Genomic DNA, 21,703 nt, shown 5'->3' with positions numbered 1-21,703 from the left:
TGAATACAATACTCCAAGTACGGCTTCACAATGTCCTGTACAACTGCAACATAACTTCCCAATTACTATACTCAATGCCCTGACTGATGAAAGCCTTCTTCAAAAGCTTTCTTCACTGCACTGTCTACCTGTGACTCCACTTTCAGAGAACTGTACACGTGAACTCCAACATCCCTCTGTTCCACTACACTCCTTAAGGCCCTACCATTCACCATGAAACTCCTACCTTGATTTGATTTTCCAAAATGAAAGACCTCACACTTATCTATATTAAACTCTTTTTGCCATTTCTCAGCCCACTTCCCCAGCTGATCACCTTCTGTAATTACCTTCTGTAATTTCTGATAACTTTCCTCACTGTTCACCATACCACCTATTCTAGTGTCATCTGCAAACTTACTAATCATGCCTTGTACTCATTCAAGTCATTGAAATAGATAACTAACACTGACCCCTGAGGCACACCACCAGTGACAGGCCTCCAATCCGACAAGTATTTTTTCACTGTTATCCTCAGCTTGCTACCATCAAGCCAATTGCGTATCCAATTTGCCAGCTTCCATTGGATTCGATGCAATTTAACCTTCCAGAGCAGCATACCATGTGGAACCTTATCAAAGTCTTAACTAAAATCTATACTGACTATGTAAAGGTAAAAACAAGGACTGCAGATGCTGGAAACCAGAGTCTAGATTAGAGTGGTGCTTGAAAAGCACAGCAGGTCAGGCAGCATCTGAGGAGCAGGAAAATCGACGTTTTGGGCAAAAGCCCTTAATCAGGAATAGATGGAGGGCTTTTGCTCGAAACGTCGATTTTCCTGCTCCTTGGATGCTGCCTGTCCTGCTGTGCTTTTCCAGCACCACTCTATACTGATTACGTCTACTGATCTGCCCCATCAACATTCTTGATCACTTGATCAAAGAACTCTAACAAACTTGTGACGCATGATCTCCCATGCACAAAGCCATGTTGACTATCCCTAATCAAACCTTGTCTTTCCAAATGCTCAAACCCTGTCTTTCCATACGTGACACACACTTTAGAGAATTATGTACCTGCATCCCAAGGCCCTACCATCAACTGTGCATGCCCTACCCTTGTTTGTTGTACCAAAATGCAATACCTCACTTTTATCCAGATTTAACTCCATCTGCCATTTTTCAGCCCATTGATCCATTCGATCAAGTTCCTTTGTAGTCTTAGAAAACCTTCTTCACTGTCTACTGTGCCACCAACTTTGGTGTCATCCCCAAACTTATGAACCATGCCTTCTATATTCTCATCCAAATCATTTACATGAATGACAAATAAAAGGAGGACCCAGAGCCAATCTCTGTGGAACACCGCTGGTCACGGGCACTCCAGTCCGAAAAGCTACCGTCTACCATTGCTCTGTGTCTTCTGCCCTTAAGTCAATTATGTATCCAATTGGTAAACTCACCCTGAATCCCAAGTGACCTAACTTTACTAATATATCTACCATGCAGAACCTTGTCAAAGGCTTTACTAATATCCAAATAAACAACATCTACTGCTCTGTCTTCATTAACCTTTTTTGGTAATTTCCACAAATAGTTCAATCATGTTTGTGAGATACAACTTTCCTCACACAAAACCTTGCTGACAATCTACTCTGATCAGATGATTTACATAGACATAGAACACGTATAATAGGGGTAGGAGTAGGGCAATTGGCCCTTCGAGCCTGCTCTGCTATTTAATGTAATCACAGCTGATCATCCAACTCAGTACCCTGTTCCGCTTTTGCTCCATATCCTGTGATCACTTTATCCGTAGGAACAATTTCTATTTCATTCTTGAAAAAAAAATTAATGTTTGACTTAAACTGCATTCTGTGACAGAGAACTTAACAGGCTCACCACACTCTGAAGAAATTTCTCCTCATCTCTGTTTTAAATGGCTTTCTGCGTACCCTTTGACCTTGACCTCTAGTTCTGGATTCCCTGGGCATTGGCAATGGCCTTCCTGTGTTTACCTTGTCTTTACCTGTTAGAAGTGTATATGTTTCAATCTGAGTGCCACTCATTCGTCTTCATTCCAGTGAATACAGTCCTAATCAATCCAGTCTTGCTTTTACATGAGTCTATCATCTCAGGAATGAGTCTGGTAAACCTTTGTTGCATTCCCTCTACAGTCAGATCATCCTTCCTCAGAAGAGGGAACCATTATGTCACACAACGCAGTACTCCAGATGTGGTCTCATCAAGGTCCTTGACGGAGCAAGAAATCCCTCCTCTTGTTATGAAGAACAACATACTATTTGCTTGCTTGACTACCTGCTATACCTGTGTGTTTACTTTCAGTAAATGGTGAACAAGGGAGTTCAGGTCTTGTTGCACTTCCCCCTTTCCAAATCTATCACTACTCAGATAATAATCTGCCTTCCTGTTTGTTTAACCAATATGGATAATCTCACATTTATCCACATTATACATCATCTGCGATGTATTTGCCCACTCATCCAACTCGTCCAATCTCTGCATCCTCCTCATAATTCATCTGCCCACCAAGCTTTGTATCATCTACAAACTTGGAGATATTTCATGTTATTTCCTCATCTAACTCATTAATATATATTGTAAATAACTAGGGTCCAATCACTGGTTCTTGCAGTACTCAAAAGGCACTGGCTGCCACTTGAAAAATAACCTATTTAATCCTACTGTGTTTTTTCTCAACCTGTCAGATCTATATCCATGTTAGTACACTACCCCGATCCCATGTGCCTTAATTTTACATGCTAATGTCTTACGTAGGAGATTATTGAAGTGCTTCTGAATGTCCATGTAAACCGCATCCATAAGCTCCCTGTTATCAACTCTAGGATTTACATCCTCAAAACATTAGTCTGTTTGTCAAGTATGATTTCCCTTTTGTAAATCCATGCTGTCCAATTTTTTCATTGTTTCCAAATGCTTTGCTACTAAATCTTTTATAATCAATCTTAGTATTTTCCCTCTTACTGATATCATGCCAACTGGTCTATAATGCCCTGTTTTCTCTCCTTTTTAATGGTGGGATTATTTTAGTTACCCTCCAATCCATAGTTGAGAGAATATAAAACAATAACTCTGAATGATGTAGGATCAGCAAGGAAACTGGCATTTAGAAGTTACATTTTATGGCCAATTTTGTTTAATTGTAATCACATAATCAATATATTCATTGATTATTCTGACATATGCAGTTTTATTAAATATTGCCGATGGAGAATTCGACATTTTAACATCATTTGAGTTTTCTCAGCTTCATTTGACAAAGAAACACACAATGGGATTGCAATCAGAATGAAGACAATAATCTTTTAGACTTTTTGCTGCAAGACAGACAGACATCTGTTTAGTTCACTGGTTCTTGCAGTACTCAAAAGGCACTGGCTGCCACTTGAAAAATAACCTATTTAATCCTACTGTGTTTTTTCTCAACCTGTCAGATCTATATCCATGTTAGTACACTACCCCGATCCCATGTGCCTTAATTTTACATGCTAATGTCTTACGTAGGAGATTATTGAAGTGCTTCTGAATGTCCATGTAAACCGCATCCATAAGCTCCCTGTTATCAACTCTAGGATCTGTTTAGTTTCAGATCAACAGCTCCAAGGTTGAACATGAGACATAGTGCTCTCCCAGCTTGTCAGTCCTCATCAAGGAATTAGAACAAAGCTGTGCCCTTGTATTAGTATATTAAAAAGTGTAAATGACTATATGTAACCTTTGTATTCGAGAAAGCTTTGTAACGACGTATTCCTAATAGTAAATAAAACCTGCAGCAGTTCTGACCCGAAACGTTAATTTTGTTTCTCTCCTCAGATTCTGCTGACCTCCTGAACTTTCTCAGAAATTTCTATTTTTGTTGTTTGAAGTGGTAATCATATAACCCTTACTCTTTAACACATCCTGTTTCACAATTTGTCAAAATTAGCATATTTTCTGATCTTCTATATTAAGGCAATGTCAGGAACGTAAACTGTTTCCAAACATTCCACACTGCAGAATCAAACAGGGAGAAACAAACGGTGATAAGTAAATGCCTGATTCAGCGGGAACTTCACCAATTAATTGAAGACTGAGCCATGAACTCAAGATATCAATCACTGAGGCCAGATTACACTTGTCTCTGGTTTGTTTTTAAGTAAGAAGCAAAAAATTTCTATTTTAGTAAAACGGCCATAACAAACTCATGGATGCACATATGGATAATTGACAACCTGAGGAACCAGTCAGGAGATAGTGAGAAGTGTCAGCAGTCAATGCCCAATACTCTCAAGAGTCAATTACAGATTCATCATACATCCCTTTGATTGATGAGCAGTAGGTCTAGCTAAGCTTAGGCCACTCAGAATCTAATTTTGTAATTGTTCATGAGAAGTAATTCTATAATTTGTTACAAACTTCCTGACTTTCTGCACCAGTCTCTTGTTGCCTTATTGGTTAAAATTTCAAAATAAACAGTCACATAGCTGTATTGGGAGTTTATTATTAGGACTCAAAATCTTACAGTGCATCCACTATTTCTAGGGCCACTTCCATCAGTACTGTACGATGTGGATTATCAAGCCCTGGGAATTTAAAGCCTTTGATTCCATCATTTCCCTATTCCTAATGCTTTCCTTCAGTTCTTTCCTGTCACTATGCCCTGTGTTCCACAACATTTTGAGATGTAAATAAGCTCCCGCCCCCATGTGAAGACAGACCAAAATATGCATTCAATTGATCTGCCATTTCTTTGTTCATGATTATAACTTTTCCTGTTTCAGACTGTAAGGGACCAGCACATTTCTCTTCATGTATCAAAAAAAGTTTAAAATCAGTTTATATGTTCCCTGTAAGTTTAGTCTAGTAACAGGTGCAGGAGTAGGTCATTCAATCCTGTTTTCCCTTAACAGGATGCTGCCGTCCAGCTAAAATGACATTTGTCCATCACACAAATGAGTAATGTGGTATATGAATTTCAGTGCCGACGTGATGCAATGTACAGAAACTATAATTTCCAAAGAACATGGCATATCATATCAAAGAATATATCCTTTGACAGTTTAGAACAAGAAAGGTGCTGACTGTACCCAAACAGCTCATGCCTGTAAAATTTACAACATAATGACCAACATTAAATGAATTTAACTTACTAAATAATCCAGAGTGTGCAAAATGATTATGGTGACAACTAGTCAGATCTTGCTGTGTATACTGAAAGTTACGCACATTAATACACGGAGCCATGTTATTGGGGGAGGGTGATGGCCTAGTGGTTTTATCACTGGACTATTAATCCAGAAACCTCGGGTAACGTTCTGGGGATCCAGAGTTTGAATGCCAACATGGCAGATGATGAAATTTGAATTCAATAAGAATCTGAAATTAGAAGTCTTAGAAATGACCATGGATCCATTGTCGATTGATAGGAAAAACCCATCTGGTTCACTAAAGTCTTTTAGGGACCATGTGTCGTGTGTAGATGACGCTAAAATGAATGGTAGAGGAGAGTGTCCCATCGACATTGAAAGTCTGCACAGAGATATAGACAGATTAAGTGAGTGGGCAAGGGTCTGGCAGATGGAATACAAAGTTGGCAAATGGTAGGAGTAACAACAAAATGGACTTTTATTTAAATGGTGAAAAATTGCAGCATGCTGCTATGCAGAGGGACCTCGGTGTCGTTATGCATGAATCACAAAAAATTGGTTTGCAGGTGCAGAAGGTAATTAAGAAGGCAAATGGAATATTGTCCTTCATTGCTAGAGTGACGGAGTTTAAAAATAGGAGGTTATGCTGCAGCTGTTTAGGGTGTTGGTGAGAGCACACCTAGAGTACCGTGTACAGTTTTGATCTCCTTACTTGAGAAAGGATGTAGTGGTACTGAGGAGGTTTACTAGGTGGATTCTGAAATTGAGAAGGTTGGCTTATGAGGAGAGATTGGGTAGAAAGAGACTGTACTTGATGGAATTTAGAAGACTGAGGGGGTGATCTTACAGGAGCATATAAAATTATAAAGGGAATAGATAGGATAGAAGCAGGGAGGTTGTTTCCACTGGCGGGTGGCACCAGAACTCAGGGGCATAGCCTCAAAATAAGGGGTGCAGATTTCGGACTGAGTTGAGGAGAACTTCTTCACTCAAAGGGTTGTGAATCTGTGGAATTCCCTGCCAAGTAAAGCAGTTGAGGCTAAATGTTGAATGTTTTTAAAGGCAAAGGTAGATAGATTTCTAAACAATAAAGGTTACGGTCAGCAGATGGGTTGAGTCCACAAAAAGATCAGCCATGATCTTATTGAATGGCTGAGCAGGCTCGATGAGCCAGATGGCCTACTCCTGCTCCTAGCTCTTATGTTCTTATTTACAGACAGAAAGAACAAGTAAACATACTGCACCCATTTCAACGCAACAAATGGCGACGGCCATTTTTTTGTTCATTTCTTGGAGCAATGCATTGACTAATCAGAGTCAACCTGCTTATTTTAAAATAAACTTTAAACAAATCCTCACGTGGAGGTGCATACGCTGCAGGTAAGGATGCCCCTAAACAGACTCCACAGCAATGGATGAATGGACACCGCGCAACAATCACCAGAGAGGGATGTTCCCTCCCAGTTGGCAACACCTCAGCGCTCAAGGACATTCGGCCTCGGATCTTCAGGTGAGCTTCCTCCAAGGTGGATTTCAGGATATGCAACAATGCAGAGTGCCCAGCAGAGGCTGACAGCAACGTTCGGTACCCATGAGGATGACCTCAACCAGGATTTGGGTTCATGTCACACTACAGGTGACCCCACTACACCATACATTGGCGCACACACACACACAGACACATGACCACACTCTCACACACACACATACAGACATTCTCTCTCTCTTGCACACACACGTCCTCACACAGACATATAATCTGTTACACTCTATCAAGCACGTCACACACACACACCCTCTCTCTCACACACATACTCTCCCTCCCTCACACACATACTCTCCCTCCCTCACACACATACTCTCCCTCCCTCACTCATCTGACTCAAGGTTGTGATACAGACAGGTTCTAACCTCACAACTTTAATGCAACTTCTGAGCTGAGATGTCACTTTTTTTATACTGATAAAACCTTACGTTGTCTCAGAACTGTAACTTGAAAGAAGATCTATGGTTTACATTTTAATCAATCAAAACCTGCAGCCTCATTCTAAGTAATTAAAGACTTAACAACAATCTATGTTTGTACAATATATCACATCAGTTGTATGGCACTTTGATCTTTTACTATGAATTCTGTGTTCTATGATCCTGTCCCACTAGTTCCTTGATGAAGGTGCAGCGCCTTGAAAGCTTGTGCTTACAAATAAATCTGTTGGACTATAACCTGGTGTTGCATGATTTTTAACTTTAAACAAATCCTGGCAGTTAACTGTGTCATGATTCAATGGGGATGGCATACTGGAAATCATGTCTCGTTATTTCCAGCTTTGCCGCAAATGTGAAAATTTAATGAAACTACTGAAACATCCAATTTATCTCTGAATGACTGCCCTCCAGGACAAAAACAAACCACAAGAGGTTTCTTCACTAACTGTAAAAATAATTATATTTTGTAACATACTTAAATTTAACAGAAACAATTAAAGGATTTGTAATTTAAGTAACTTAAACTTGGCCCTTTTTATAATTTTCACAGATACAAAGAGAAGCAGATAAGACACAAATATTGAGTGGTCAATACAAAACAGTTGTGTAGCAAAAGTCCAATTCACAAAACCAGATGGGCTGGTTTCACAATTCGTTTGATTCTTCAATTATGACACAATGTCATCTGAACAGAGAAGGCCAGTGTTCAACTCACCAGTTGATTTGGTGGACATGAGCCTTTCTCTTCCTTTACAATTCAGTATTATTTCTTTCAGCATTTCTGAATGTATTCCAAAATTGGAAAGTGCCACTTTACAGAGAAAGGGGTAGAGAGAGATTTATGCAACCAATTTTTGAAGGTTTCCTTGTTTCTTTCTTTTCATTCTCCTCACATAATCTGTATTAAGGTAAACCCTGACCATTTATAGGGCTTTTGCTACGCTGAACCCTTATGATCCCACAAGTGGTGGAAATTCATCTGAACTGAATGTTACCAGAAGATAAAGATATATCATTGTCTCTCAATGAGTTTCACTTGCATTTTCCCAGCTGCAAAAACCTACTTGTATAATCTCCCATTTTTTAAAGGCAACTTCCATTATTCCTGATTTTCAGTTCACAGTCCACAATAAAAGAAGATGTGGCCTCTTACAACTAACAGTCATCATTAACTGGTGTACTTTCCATTGCAATGCCTTTACTAATGAAAGTTGAATTGCCAACCAATCTACAATCTCCCCTCATACAGTATAAAGGTTATCTTCCCTTCTCTTTAGTATTTTTTGTGAATTGTCCTAATGAAGGTAATATGACCAGCTTTTAGAACATGTGTATTATATACTTACAGCTGGTAGAGCAAAGAAAGAGACTCCTAATAGTGCAAATCCTGCTGCCAGCATTCGACCAAGCCACGTTTGTGGAGTTTTATCACCATAGCCGATTGTTGTTAGTGTAACCTGCAAAATGAGAGAAGTGATTTTTCAAAAAATGGGTCTTGTAACTCATTTAAATCTATTCTTCCACCCCAAGTAGTCTGATCATCTTAACCAGGCTGAGTAAGATTAGGGATCGCACAATATCTGGTCAGGCAGACACCAGCTCTCACTGTTCTGTGGTACTTTGCAGCCAGATTTCTTCACCAAACTGGGTGTGGAGTAAAAGGTTAACTATACCTTTAATCTAATAATTGCTACTGAGCATGAGCATCAGGAGCCAAATCAAAATGATGTCAGGTTACGTGGAAGTGGATCAGGCTCCTGAGAGGTTTTCTCTTATGGTCCCCTGTACAAAGTGTGTGTATTTAATGAAAATTGTTGATACACACTGACAAGAATGTGAACTGGCTTCTATTAAAAACCTGGACCTGATCTTACCGCATTGGGAAAAGTATAGTAAGAGTGGAATAGTGTTGGTGCAACATAGGATTGAAGAAACTGAACCAAACTGAAACATCCAAAGCAAATCTGCAGCAAGCTGTTGCTTTACTCACTGGATGGTCTTAAGACCTGGACATATGAAAACTGAGCAGCCTATTAGAAGCCTTGAAGAGGGTATTGGATAATTATTTGGATAAAAATGATGTGTGCAAGTCGATGGTAAAAAGCAGGAAATTAGCACTCGGTAATGAAGCTCATTTAATGAGCCAGTGCAGGCACAGTAAGCTGAATGGACTCCTAATGCACCCATCACACCTCTGCGATTAAAACAAGACTCCAAATCTGTTGTCAAATTTAACTTTAGTCAATGTTAAATGGTTTGCTGATAGAGAAGAAAGGTGAGAAAACCTGGAGATACTGAGAGTGTTGGTCAGAGTGGGACAGGGAAATCACTTAAGATAATGGGATGAAGAAGTTAGAGATAAGAAAAGCTTTCTTCACACAAGGCCGTGCGATGTACTCGCTGAAGTAATGGAAAAATAAGTCCTGTACTCAGAAGACTGACCTATAACTAAACAGAGGTAATCTGTATGTTGGGAGGTAAACAATTTCCTCAGAAAGAATATAAAATGCTAATCTCTGATCTGAAGAAAAATAGTAATTTAAAAAATGAGCACTGATAAAGGCTCAGCTGTCAATGCTTTTACATTTCAATGTACAAGGAGAGTGCAAATTATTTTACATTGATAGAAATGCCGACTCAGGGAAATTTAATTGATAGTGGTTTTGTCCAAATAGTTATCCAGATGAGTATTGTTGAATCACACTTAATGAAAATGAAGCATGAAATAAAAAGGATTAGGGTATTTCAGAAACTTTACAAACTAGAAGATAAAGACATTCAAACAACCATAGGAACATGAGAACAGGAGTAGACTACTCAGCCTTTTGAGTAAATTGCCCCTAGTGTTAGATAAGGGGCAAATGTAGGGGTATGGGTGGGTTGCGCTTCGGCGGGTCGGTGTGGACTTGTTGGGCCGAAGGGCCTGTTTCCACACTGTAATCTAATCTAAATCTAATCTTATCCAGATGAGTATTGTTGAATCACACTTATTGAAAATGAAGCATGAAATAAAAAGGATTAGGGTATTTCAGAAACTTTACAAACTAGAAGATAAAGACATTCAAACAACCATAGGAACATGAGAACAGGAGTAGACTACTCAGCCTTTTGAGCAATTTCTATTATTCAGTCAGATCATGTCTGATCTGTGGTCTAACTCTATATACATGCTTTCAGCCCCTCTCCCTTAATAAGTTTGCTTAACAAAACTTAATCTATTTCAGATGTTAAATTAACAACTGATCTGCCATCCACCACCGTATTTGGAAGAGTGTTCCAATCATCTACAACTTATCGTGTATATAAGTGCTTCCCTTAAGATCTCTTCTGAATGCTGGGGCCCTTCTATTGCATCCCCTAGTTCTAGAATCCCCCACCAGTAGAAATAGTTTATCTTTATAACCAGCTAAGCAAGATTATTCACTAAAGAAAACAGAAATTGTTGGAATAGCTCAGCAGGTCTGGCAGCACCTATGAAGAGAAACCAAAGTTAAGTTCAGGTCCGGTGAACCTTTCTCAGCATCTGATAAATGAAAATTGACTTAAAATGACAGAGGAGAAAGTGAGGACTGCAGATGTTGGAGATCAGAGCTGAAAATGTGTTGCTGGAAAAGCGCAGCAGGTCAGGCAGCATCCAAGGAGCAGGAGAATCGACGTTTCAGGCATGAGCCCTTCTTCAGGAATGAGGAATGAGCCCTTCTTCGTTCCTGAAGAAGGGCTCATGCCCGAAACTGGTGGGGTGGTAGGTGAGCGCTGTATATGGAGGTTGGTGGGGTGGTAGGTGAGCGCTGTATATGGAGGTTGGTGGGGTGGTAGGTGAGCGCTGTATATGGAGGTTGGTGGGGTGGTAGGTGAGCGCTGTATATGGAGGTTGGTGGGGTGGTAGGTGAGCGCTGTATATGGAGGTTGGTGGGGTGGTAGGTGAGCGCTGTATATGGAGGTTGGTGGGGTGGTAGGTGAGCGCTGTATATGGAGGTTGGTGGGGTGGTAGGTGAGCGCTGTATATGGAGGTTGGTGGGGTGGTAGGTGAGCGCTGTATATGGAGGTTGGTGGGGTGGTAGGTGAGCGCTGTATATGGAGGTTGGTGGGGTGGTAGGTGAGCGCTGTATATGGAGGTTGGTGGGGTGGTAGGTGAGCGCTGTATATGGAGGTTGGTGGGGTGGTAGGTGAGCGCTGTATATGGAGGTTGGTGGGGTGGTAGGTGAGCGCTGTATATGGAGGTTGGTGGGGTGGTAGGTGAGCGCTGTATATGGAGGTTGGTGGGGTGGTAGGTGAGCGCTGTATATGGAGGTTGGTGGGGTGGTAGGTGAGCGCTGTATATGGAGGTTGGTGGGGTGGTAGGTGAGCGCTGTATATGGAGGTTGGTGGGGTGGTAGGTGAGCGCTGTATATGGAGGTTGGTGGGGTGGTAGGTGAGCGCTGTATATGGAGGTTGGTGGGGTGGTAGGTGAGCGCTGTATATGGAGGTTGGTGGGGTGGTAGGTGAGCGCTGTATATGGAGGTTGGTGGGGTGGTAGGTGAGCGCTGTATATGGAGGTTGGTGGGGTGGTAGGTGAGCGCTGTATATGGAGGTTGGTGGGGTGGTAGGTGAGCGCTGTATATGGAGGTTGGTGGGGTGGTAGGTGAGCGCTGTATATGGAGGTTGGTGGGGTGGTAGGTGAGCGCTGTATATGGAGGTTGGTGGGGTGGTAGGTGAGCGCTGTATATGGAGGTTGGTGGGGTGGTAGGTGAGCGCTGTATATGGAGGTTGGTGGGGTGGTAGGTGAGCGCTGTATATGGAGGTTGGTGGGGTGGTAGGTGAGCGCTGTATATGGAGGTTGGTGGGGTGGTAGGTGAGCGCTGTATATGGAGGTTGGTGGGGTGGTAGGTGAGCGCTGTATATGGAGGTTGGTGGGGTGGTAGGTGAGCGCTGTATATGGAGGTTGGTGGGGTGGTAGGTGAGCGCTGTATATGGAGGTTGGTGGGGTGGTAGGTGAGCGCTGTATATGGAGGTTGGTGGGGTGGTAGGTGAGCGCTGTATATGGAGGTTGGTGGGGTGGTAGGTGAGCGCTGTATATGGAGGTTGGTGGGGTGGTAGGTGAGCGCTGTATATGGAGGTTGGTGGGGTGGTAGGTGAGCGCTGTATATGGAGGTTGGTGGGGTGGTAGGTGAGCGCTGTATATGGAGGTTGGTGGGGTGGTAGGTGAGCGCTGTATATGGAGGTTGGTGGGGTGGTAGGTGAGCGCTGTATATGGAGGTTGGTGGGGTGGTAGGTGAGCGCTGTATATGGAGGTTGGTGGGGTGGTAGGTGAGCGCTGTATATGGAGGTTGGTGGGGTGGTAGGTGAGCGCTGTATATGGAGGTTGGTGGGGTGGTAGGTGAGCGCTGTATATGGAGGTTGGTGGGGTGGTAGGTGAGCGCTGTATATGGAGGTTGGTGGGGTGGTAGGTGAGCGCTGTATATGGAGGTTGGTGGGGTGGTAGGTGAGCGCTGTATATGGAGGTTGGTGGGGTGGTAGGTGAGCGCTGTATATGGAGGTTGGTGGGGTGGTAGGTGAGCGCTGTATATGGAGGTTGGTGGGGTGGTAGGTGAGCGCTGTATATGGAGGTTGGTGGGGTGGTAGGTGAGCGCTGTATATGGAGGTTGGTGGGGTGGTAGGTGAGCGCTGTATATGGAGGTTGGTGGGGTGGTAGGTGAGCGCTGTATATGGAGGTTGGTGGGGTGGTAGGTGAGCGCTGTATATGGAGGTTGGTGGGGTGGTAGGTGAGCGCTGTATATGGAGGTTGGTGGGGTGGTAGGTGAGCGCTGTATATGGAGGTTGGTGGGGTGGTAGGTGAGCGCTGTATATGGAGGTTGGTGGGGTGGTAGGTGAGCGCTGTATATGGAGGTTGGTGGGGTGGTAGGTGAGCGCTGTATATGGAGGTTGGTGGGGTGGTAGGTGAGCGCTGTATATGGAGGTTGGTGGGGTGGTAGGTGAGCGCTGTATATGGAGGTTGGTGGGGTGGTAGGTGAGCGCTGTATATGGAGGTTGGTGGGGTGGTAGGTGAGCGCTGTATATGGAGGTTGGTGGGGTGGTAGGTGAGCGCTGTATATGGAGGTTGGTGGGGTGGTAGGTGAGCGCTGTATATGGAGGTTGGTGGGGTGGTAGGTGAGCGCTGTATATGGAGGTTGGTGGGGTGGTAGGTGAGCGCTGTATATGGAGGTTGGTGGGGTGGTAGGTGAGCGCTGTATATGGAGGTTGGTGGGGTGGTAGGTGAGCGCTGTATATGGAGGTTGGTGGGGTGGTAGGTGAGCGCTGTATATGGAGGTTGGTGGGGTGGTAGGTGAGCGCTGTATATGGAGGTTGGTGGGGTGGTAGGTGAGCGCTGTATATGGAGGTTGGTGGGGTGGTAGGTGAGCGCTGTATATGGAGGTTGGTGGGGTGGTAGGTGAGCGCTGTATATGGAGGTTGGTGGGGTGGTAGGTGAGCGCTGTATATGGAGGTTGGTGGGGTGGTAGGTGAGCGCTGTATATGGAGGTTGGTGGGGTGGTAGGTGAGCGCTGTATATGGAGGTTGGTGGGGTGGTAGGTGAGCGCTGTATATGGAGGTTGGTGGGGTGGTAGGTGAGCGCTGTATATGGAGGTTGGTGGGGTGGTAGGTGAGCGCTGTATATGGAGGTTGGTGGGGTGGTAGGTGAGCGCTGTATATGGAGGTTGGTGGGGTGGTAGGTGAGCGCTGTATATGGAGGTTGGTGGGGTGGTAGGTGAGCGCTGTATATGGAGGTTGGTGGGGTGGTAGGTGAGCGCTGTATATGGAGGTTGGTGGGGTGGTAGGTGAGCGCTGTATATGGAGGTTGGTGGGGTGGTAGGTGAGCGCTGTATATGGAGGTTGGTGGGGTGGTAGGTGAGCGCTGTATATGGAGGTTGGTGGGGTGGTAGGTGAGCGCTGTATATGGAGGTTGGTGGGGTGGTAGGTGAGCGCTGTATATGGAAGTAGGTGGGGTGGTAGGTGAGCGCTGTATATGGAGGTTGGTGGGGTGGTAGGTGAGCGCTGTATATGGAGGTTGGTGGGGTGGTAGGTGAGCGCTGTATATGGATGCTCCATGTATCATGCAAATGTAAATAAAGAGTGACTTGGTGATGGGATACTATCTTCTGTCAGATATTTCAGTGGCGACATGTGAAAACAGTACATGCTTAAAAAATATTCACTTGCAACAATCATCTTTGAGTTGGGGTAAGCATTTTCGGTATCATGTCTTTATTTGGGAAGTTTGACTTGTTTGATCCTGCCATTGAAGACTAAGCCCATTATGTGGAAAGAATATGACCTTTTCCTGGGCAAATGACACTGGGGCAGACGAAAAGCAATGAGTAATCCTTGCGACTGCTTGTGGACCTGCAGCATTTTCAGTTATTAGGAGCATAACTTTTCCTGAGGCACCAGATACTAAAATCTTTCAACAATTGATTGATTTAATTACGAAATATTATGATCCCAAACCTCCATTAATTCTGAGTCACCATTGGTTTTATTCAAATGTTCTAGAACACGAGGAACCTATATTGGGATTTTTGACAAGGTTAAGATGACTGTCAGAGGCATGTGATTTTGGGTTAACTCTGAATGAGATGCTAAGAGACCATTTGGTATGTGGGATTAATTACATAACTACACAAAAGTGCCTACAGCCTGAAGCCCAACTGGACTTCAAACAGGCACTACAGTTGGCTTTGTCGTTAGAAAATGCAGGAAACAGAATATGGGACATTTTAGGTGACATTTGCAAGCCTGAAAGCTGTGTTGACTACTGCTCCAGAGTTAGCAATACCCAACTAGGCAAAGTCATTCAAGGTGGCTATTGATACAAATGATGTGGTAGTGAGTGCTTCACTCTTACAAGACGATGATGAGATAATAGAAAGTCTTAGTGGATATTTTGTCTGCAAGTTCAATATTCACCAAAATAAATATTCCACCATTGAGAAAGAAACCTTGAATTTGGTGTTCACATTGCAATATTTCGATATTTGTTACCAGTAATGTATCTGAGACAACGGTACATACTGATCATAATCCATTACCATTTTTGTAAAAGTCGAAGGATGGAAATACCAGGCTATTTAGATGGAATTCATTGTTACAGCCATTCAGTTTGAAAATTATACACATGGCAGGAAGAGAGAATGAAATTGCTGACACATTGTTATGACTTTGATGAAGGTGAATGGAGTTGTTTGGTGGTGGGTAGAAGAAACGGACTGAAGTGGATTGTAGTATTGAATGTTTGTATGCTTAGGTTTAATGAATTTTTTATGTATCTTATATATACAGTACAGGTAGCATGAGAGTAAAGTCTTTGAAAATCAAGTCATCTATATTGATGATTCATTATTTTTGAAAGGAGAGATGTGATGATGTGCATCTAAGAGTGGTGTGTCTGCCCTGGTTGTCTTGCTGGGGGATGTTGTAAGTCTGGTGTTGAGGCGTCTGCTCCACAGAAAGCAGAGCAAGTAGCTTTGGGATTTTTATTAACTTAGACAAAAGAAGCACAAGTGGAAGGAGTCGGGTTCATACAGATCCAGGGTTTAGGTTTTACTTTCAATTGCTAAAGTCGGGCATTTGGAATTGAAACTGATAGATACAGCTCTCTCTCTGCTGCTGAAAAAAGCTTGAGTTCTCTCTCTGCTGCCAGATTTCTTCTGTCGGTGATCCTTCCTTTTCAAAAAGGGTGTAAGCAAAAGGCAGGTGACTATAGGCCAGTTAGCTTAATATCTGTAGTCAGGTAAATGCTGGAGGCTATCATTAAATAAGAAATAGTGAGATATTTGGAGGGACTGGTTAACCAATAGAAAGCGGAGAGTTAGGATAAATGGGTGTTTCTCTGATTGGGGATCAGTTGTAAATGGGATGGTGCAGGGGTAGGTGTGGGGCCCACAACTGCTCGTGATATATATAAATGATTTGGAAGAGGAAACCAAGTGTAATGTATCCAAGTTTGCTGATGATACTAAATTGAGTGGAAAGGCAAAACATGCAGAGGATATGGAGGTCTGCAGAGAGATTTAGACAGGTTAAGTAAATGGGCAAAGGTCTGGTAGATGGAGTACAATGTTGGTAAATGTGAGGTTATCCACTTTGGAAGTAAAAGTAGTTGGTCAGAATATTATTTAAATGGTGAAAGGTTGCAGCATGCTATTGTGTAGAGGGTCTTAGGAGTGCTCATACATGAATCACTGAAAGGTGATTTGCAGGTGGAACAGGTAATCAGGAAGGCAAATGGAATATTGGCTTTCATTGTGAGAGAGATTGAACTTAAGAGCAGAGGGGTTCTGCTGCAATTGTTCAAGGTGTTGGTGAGGATGCACCTGGAGTATTGTGTGCAGTTCTGATCTCCTTACTTGAGGAAGGATAAACCCACTTTGGAAGCAGTGCAGAGGAGGTTCACCAGGTTGATTCCTGGTGTGGATGCGGCGCAGTTGAATGTTCCTCCTGCAGAATGTGGGGGGTAAGGGTCACCACACGTTTCCCTGCTGACATTATCTGCATGAAGTGCACCCAGCTCCACCTCCTCAAAAACCACGTTAGGGAACTGGAGCTGGATGAACTTTGAATCATTCTGGAGGCAGAGGGGATTATTGAGAGGAGTTACAGGGAGGTAGTCACACCTCAGGTGCAAGAAAGAGGCAGATGGGTTACAGTCAGGGGACGGACAGGGAACTGGCTTGCAAGTGCAGGGAGCCCCTGTGGCTGTTCTCCTCAATAGCAAGTATAGAGTTTTGGATATTGTTGGTGGGGGGGGGGGGTCTACCAGGGGTAAGCAATGGGGTGCAGTTCTCTGGCACAGAGTCTGTCCCTGTTGCTCAGAAAGGAGGGGAGGAGATGAGTAGAGCATTAGTCTTTGAGGACTCCATAGTTAGGGAGACAGGTAGGAGATTCTGTGGGGATGAGAGAGACTCACGGTTGGTATGTTGCTTCCCAGGTGCCAGAGTTCGTGATGTCTCCGATCATGTTTTCGGGATCCTTGAGGGGGAGGGGGAGCAGCCCAAGTCATGGTCCACACAGGTACTAGCAACATAGTTAGGAAAAGGGATGGGGATTTAAGGCAGACATTCGGGGAGGCCGGATGGAAACTTGGTGCAAGAACAAACAGAGTTTTTAATCTCTGGTTTGTTGCCTATGCCGCGTGCTACACAGGCGAGGAATAGGGAGACAGAGTAGTTGAACACATGGTTACAGGGATGGCGCAGGAGGGTGGGTTTCAGATATTGAATACTAGTAAGAACAGAGAAGATGTAAAAGAGGAGTAAGTGTGGCATTGTTAGTCAAGGACAGTATTACGATGGTAGAAAGGACATTTGAGGACCCGTCTACTGAGGTGATATGTGCTGAGGTTAGAAACAGGAAAGGAGAGATCATCCTGTTGGGAGTTTTCTATAGGCCTCTGAATTGTTCCAGAAATTTAGAGGAAAGGCTAACAAACATAATTCTGGATAGAAGGGAGAGTAACAGGGTAACTTTTATGGGGGACTTAAACTTTCCAAATATTGACTAGAAATACTACAGTTCGAGTATTTTAGATGGGTCAGTTTTTCTCTAATGTGAGCAAGATAGTTTCCTGACACATTATATAGACAAGCCAACAAGGAGTGAGGCCACATTGGACTTGGTACTGGGTAATGAACCTGACCAGGTGTTAGATTCAGAGGTAGGTGAGCACTTTGGTGATAGTGACCGCAGTTTGGTTATATTTACTTTCGTGATGGAAAGGGATAGGTATGTATGGCAGGGCAAGAGTTATTGCTGGGGGAAAGGCAATTATAATGCGATTAGGCAAGATTTAGGATGCAGAGGATGGGGAAAGAAACTGCAAGGGATGGGCACAAATAAAATGTGGAACTTATTCAAGGAACAACTACTGTGTGTCCTGGATAAGTATGTATCTGTCGGGCAGGGAGGAAGTGGTGGAGTGAGAGAAATGTGATTTACTAAAGAAATTGAATCTTTTGTCAAGAGGAAGAAGGAGGCTTATGTTAGGAGGAGACGTGAAGGCTAAGTTAGGGTGATAGAGAGTTACAAATTAGCCAGGAAAGACCTGAAGAGTGGACTAAGGCCAAGCTTGCACATGAGAAGTCGTTGGCAGGTAGGATCAAGGATAACCTTAAGCTTTCTATAGGTACATCAAGAATAAAAGAATGACTAGAGAAAGATTAGGGCCAATCAAGGATAGTAGTGGAAAGTTGTGCATGGAGTCAGGGGAAATGGGGAAGCGCTAAATGAATATTTTTTGTCAGTATTCACACTGGAAAAAGACAATGTTATCGGGGTGAATACTGAGAAACAGGCTACTAGACTAGATGGGATTGACGTTTGCAAGAAAAAGGTGTTAGCAATTCTGCAAAGTGAGAAAACAGATAAATCCCCAGGGCCAGATGGGATTTATCCTAGGATTCTCTGGGATCTGGGGTGGAGATTGCAAAGCCTTTGGCTTTGATTTTTATGTCATCATTGTCGACAGGAATAGTACCAGAAGACTGGAGGATAGCAAAAGTTGACCCTTTATTCAAGAAGGGGAATAGAGACAACCCTAATAATTATAGACCCGTGAGGCTTACTCCGGTTGTGGGTAAAGTGTTGGAAAAGGTTATAAGTGACAGGATTTATAACCATCTAGAGAGGAACAAATTGTTTTAGGATAATCAACACGATTTTGTGAAGGGTAGGTCATGCCTCACAAACCTTATTGAGTCCTTTGAGAAGGTGACCAAACAGGGGGATGAGGGTAAAGCTGTTGATGTGGTGTATCTGGATTTCATTTGGTAAGGTTCCCCACGGTAGGCTATTGCATAAAATATGGAGGCATGGGATTAAGGATGATTTAGGAGTTTGGATCAGAAATTGGCTAGCTGAAAGAAGACAATGGTGGTTGATGTAAAATGTTCAACGTGGAGTTCAGTTGCTAGTGGTGTACCACAGGGATCTGTTTTGGGGCTACTGCTTTTTGTCATTTTTATAAATGACCTGGATGAGGGCATAGAAGGATGCGTTAGTAAATTTGCGGATGACATGAAGGTTGGTGGAATTGAGGATAGTACTGAAGGATGTTGCAGGTTACAGATGGACATAGATAAACTGCAGAGCTGGGCTGAGAAGTGGCAAATGGAGTTTAATGTGGAAAAGTGTGAGGTAATTAACTTTGAAAGAAGCAACAGGAATAAAGAGTACTGGGCTATTGGTAAGATCCTCGGTAGTGTAGATGAGCAGAGACATCTCGGTGTCCATGTACATAGATCCCTAAAAGTTGCCATCCAGGTTGATTGGGTTGTTAAGAAGGCATACAGTGTATTAGGTTTTATTGGTAGAGGGATTGAGTTACGGAGCCATGAGGTCATGCTGCAGCTGTACAAAACTCTGGTGCGGATCACTGCATTATAGGAAGGATGTGGAAGCTTTGGAAAGGGTTCAGAGGAGACTTACTAGGTTCTTGCCTGGTATGGAGGGAAGGTCTTATGAGGAAAGGCTGATGGACTTGAGGCTGCTTTCATTAGAAAGAAAAAGGTTGAGAAGTGACTTAATTGAGACATATAAGATAATCAGAGGGTTAGATAGGTTGGACAGTGAGACCCTTTTTCCTCAGATGGTGATGGCTAACACGAACGGGAATAGTTTTAAATTGAGGGATGATAGACAAAGGACAGATATCAGAGGTAGTTTCTTTACTCAAAGAGTAGTAGGGGCATGGAACGCATTAGCTGCAACAATAATAGACTTGCCAACTTTAAGAGCAATTAAATGGTAATTGTTTTGACATATGGACAAAAATGGAGTAGTGTAGATTAGATGGGCTTCAGATTTGTTTCACAGGTTGGCGCAACATCGAAAGCCGAAGGGCTTGCGCTGCACTGTAATGTTCTATGTTCTACTACGATCCAAACAAAACAATAAACTGGAATATTAGTATCTGGACTTACTGTACCCCACCACAGGGAGTCTGCGTATGTCAAAAATTGAGAATTTGCCTCCTTCTCAGCTAGATAAACGAGGAACGAAGAGAAAATCAGTATTAAGAACCCAATGTACCAGGCTGTAATCAGTTCCTGCAACAGAAAGAAGAAAGCATCTTACTACATTGAACAAAACAACAAAGCAATAATAAAATCATAGAATCCCTAAATGTGGAAACAGGCCCTTCAGCCCAACAAGTCCACACCAACCCTCTGAAGAGTAAGCCACCCAGACCCATTCCCTTACCCTATTATCCTATATTTACCCCTGACTCATGCACCTGACCTACACATCCCTGAACACTATGGCAATTTAGCATGGCCAATTCACCTAACTTACACAACTTTGATCAGTGGCATTAAACCAATGCACCCGGAGAAAACCCGCACAGATCTGGGGACAATGTGCAAACTCCACTCAGACAGTTATCCGAGACTGGAATTGAATCTGGGTCCCTGGCGCTGTGAGGCAGCAGTGCTAACCACTGAGTCACTGTGCCACCCTGTAATTAACTCAGGCTCCTGATTCTTCAGTTGCCATGTACACAACCGGTTAAGTTACAAAGTCGTACCAAGTTCGCTGATTTCAGTTGGGAACCAGTATCACTTGTCCCTGACATTAAGGAACGCAATCAAATCAAGAATATTTGCTTCTACTTGCTGGTTAACTTCCACAGGAAAATGTATGTGTTGGGAAATATATGAGAGCATGATCATGTTTGAATTCAATTGGCCCTGTCATAACAAACAACATTGGGTAATCATCTTCAAATAACATGCACGCATACTTCCTGGCAGCTGGCTGTTTGTGTATGCTTTATTATGGACCAAGCCAAACCCTCTCAAAATATATCAAGGAATAGCCTAGATCCTATCTATTATCGTATTTAAAGACAAGTCTAAGGCACTGTGTTCCAGATTCTAGACATTAATTCTATCAAAATACTCAAAATAATGTACTATTTAACTATTAGTTATCAACTGTTCCAATATCCCATAAACACCCTTTGGCAAAGGAAAATTCAACAAAACTGATTGTGAGAACAATCTCTAGTCCCGAAGAAAAGAAAACCAAAAGAAAAATCTAGCAGAACAGAAGGCATGCAAGCATTTTAGTGCAACAGAGTGACAGCTATATTTATCAGCTACAACTCCAGAAACCCCAATTCCAACTGAAATCAAAACTAAAACCTGGGGTATGTATGAGCCTGAATCAACACATTCATGCTTCTTTGTCTAATTTTTAAAAACACGCAGGGAACCCAAAGCTGTTTACCCCTGCTTCTGAAGCAGCCATGTTGGTACTATTGTATTGACATCTCTCTTCAAGAGAAACAGCATAGAACAAATCTCTCTTAAAAAGCACAACTCTGTTACAGCTTATCAAGTTGAAAGCAGCTTTTGCTGTGAACCTTCCAAATCTACTTCATAGAGGAACCAAAAAAGACAGGAGACTTTCAGTTTAGTAATTGCTAAACGTAGATTTTTGCAATGAAAGGATTGCGCCTAACATACTGTAGACAGTACTCTGCTCCTAATTCTGTAGTACAAAATGGGTGGTGAATCAGCAGCTCATTACTATTTCTAAAGGTAGGCAGTGATATTTTTT

The 21,703-nt window shown here is 42.9% G+C and overlaps 1 protein-coding gene across 2 annotated transcripts in view; it reads right to left on the bottom strand.

Annotated features, from left to right (window-relative positions):
* The window catches only part of LOC122563760 (potassium voltage-gated channel subfamily KQT member 4-like), a 631,877-nt gene that overhangs the window by 139,254 nt on the left and 470,920 nt on the right, over positions 1-21,703 (bottom strand). For both annotated transcript variants that reach the window (XM_043717964.1, XM_043717965.1), the window contains exons 5-6: positions 20,062-20,187; positions 8,479-8,589 (exon numbers count right to left, since the gene is read on the bottom strand). In XM_043717964.1, the coding sequence (XP_043573899.1) occupies positions 8,479-8,589; positions 20,062-20,187 (237 nt within the window). The remainder of the gene's footprint in view (positions 1-8,478; positions 8,590-20,061; positions 20,188-21,703) is intronic.

This window comes from Chiloscyllium plagiosum, chromosome 27 (assembly GCF_004010195.1).
Source record: "Chiloscyllium plagiosum isolate BGI_BamShark_2017 chromosome 27, ASM401019v2, whole genome shotgun sequence".
Classification (NCBI taxonomy): domain Eukaryota; kingdom Metazoa; phylum Chordata; class Chondrichthyes; order Orectolobiformes; family Hemiscylliidae; genus Chiloscyllium; species Chiloscyllium plagiosum.
Note: the sequence above shows the minus strand (reverse complement) of the source record. Positions and strands in the feature narration are given on the sequence as shown.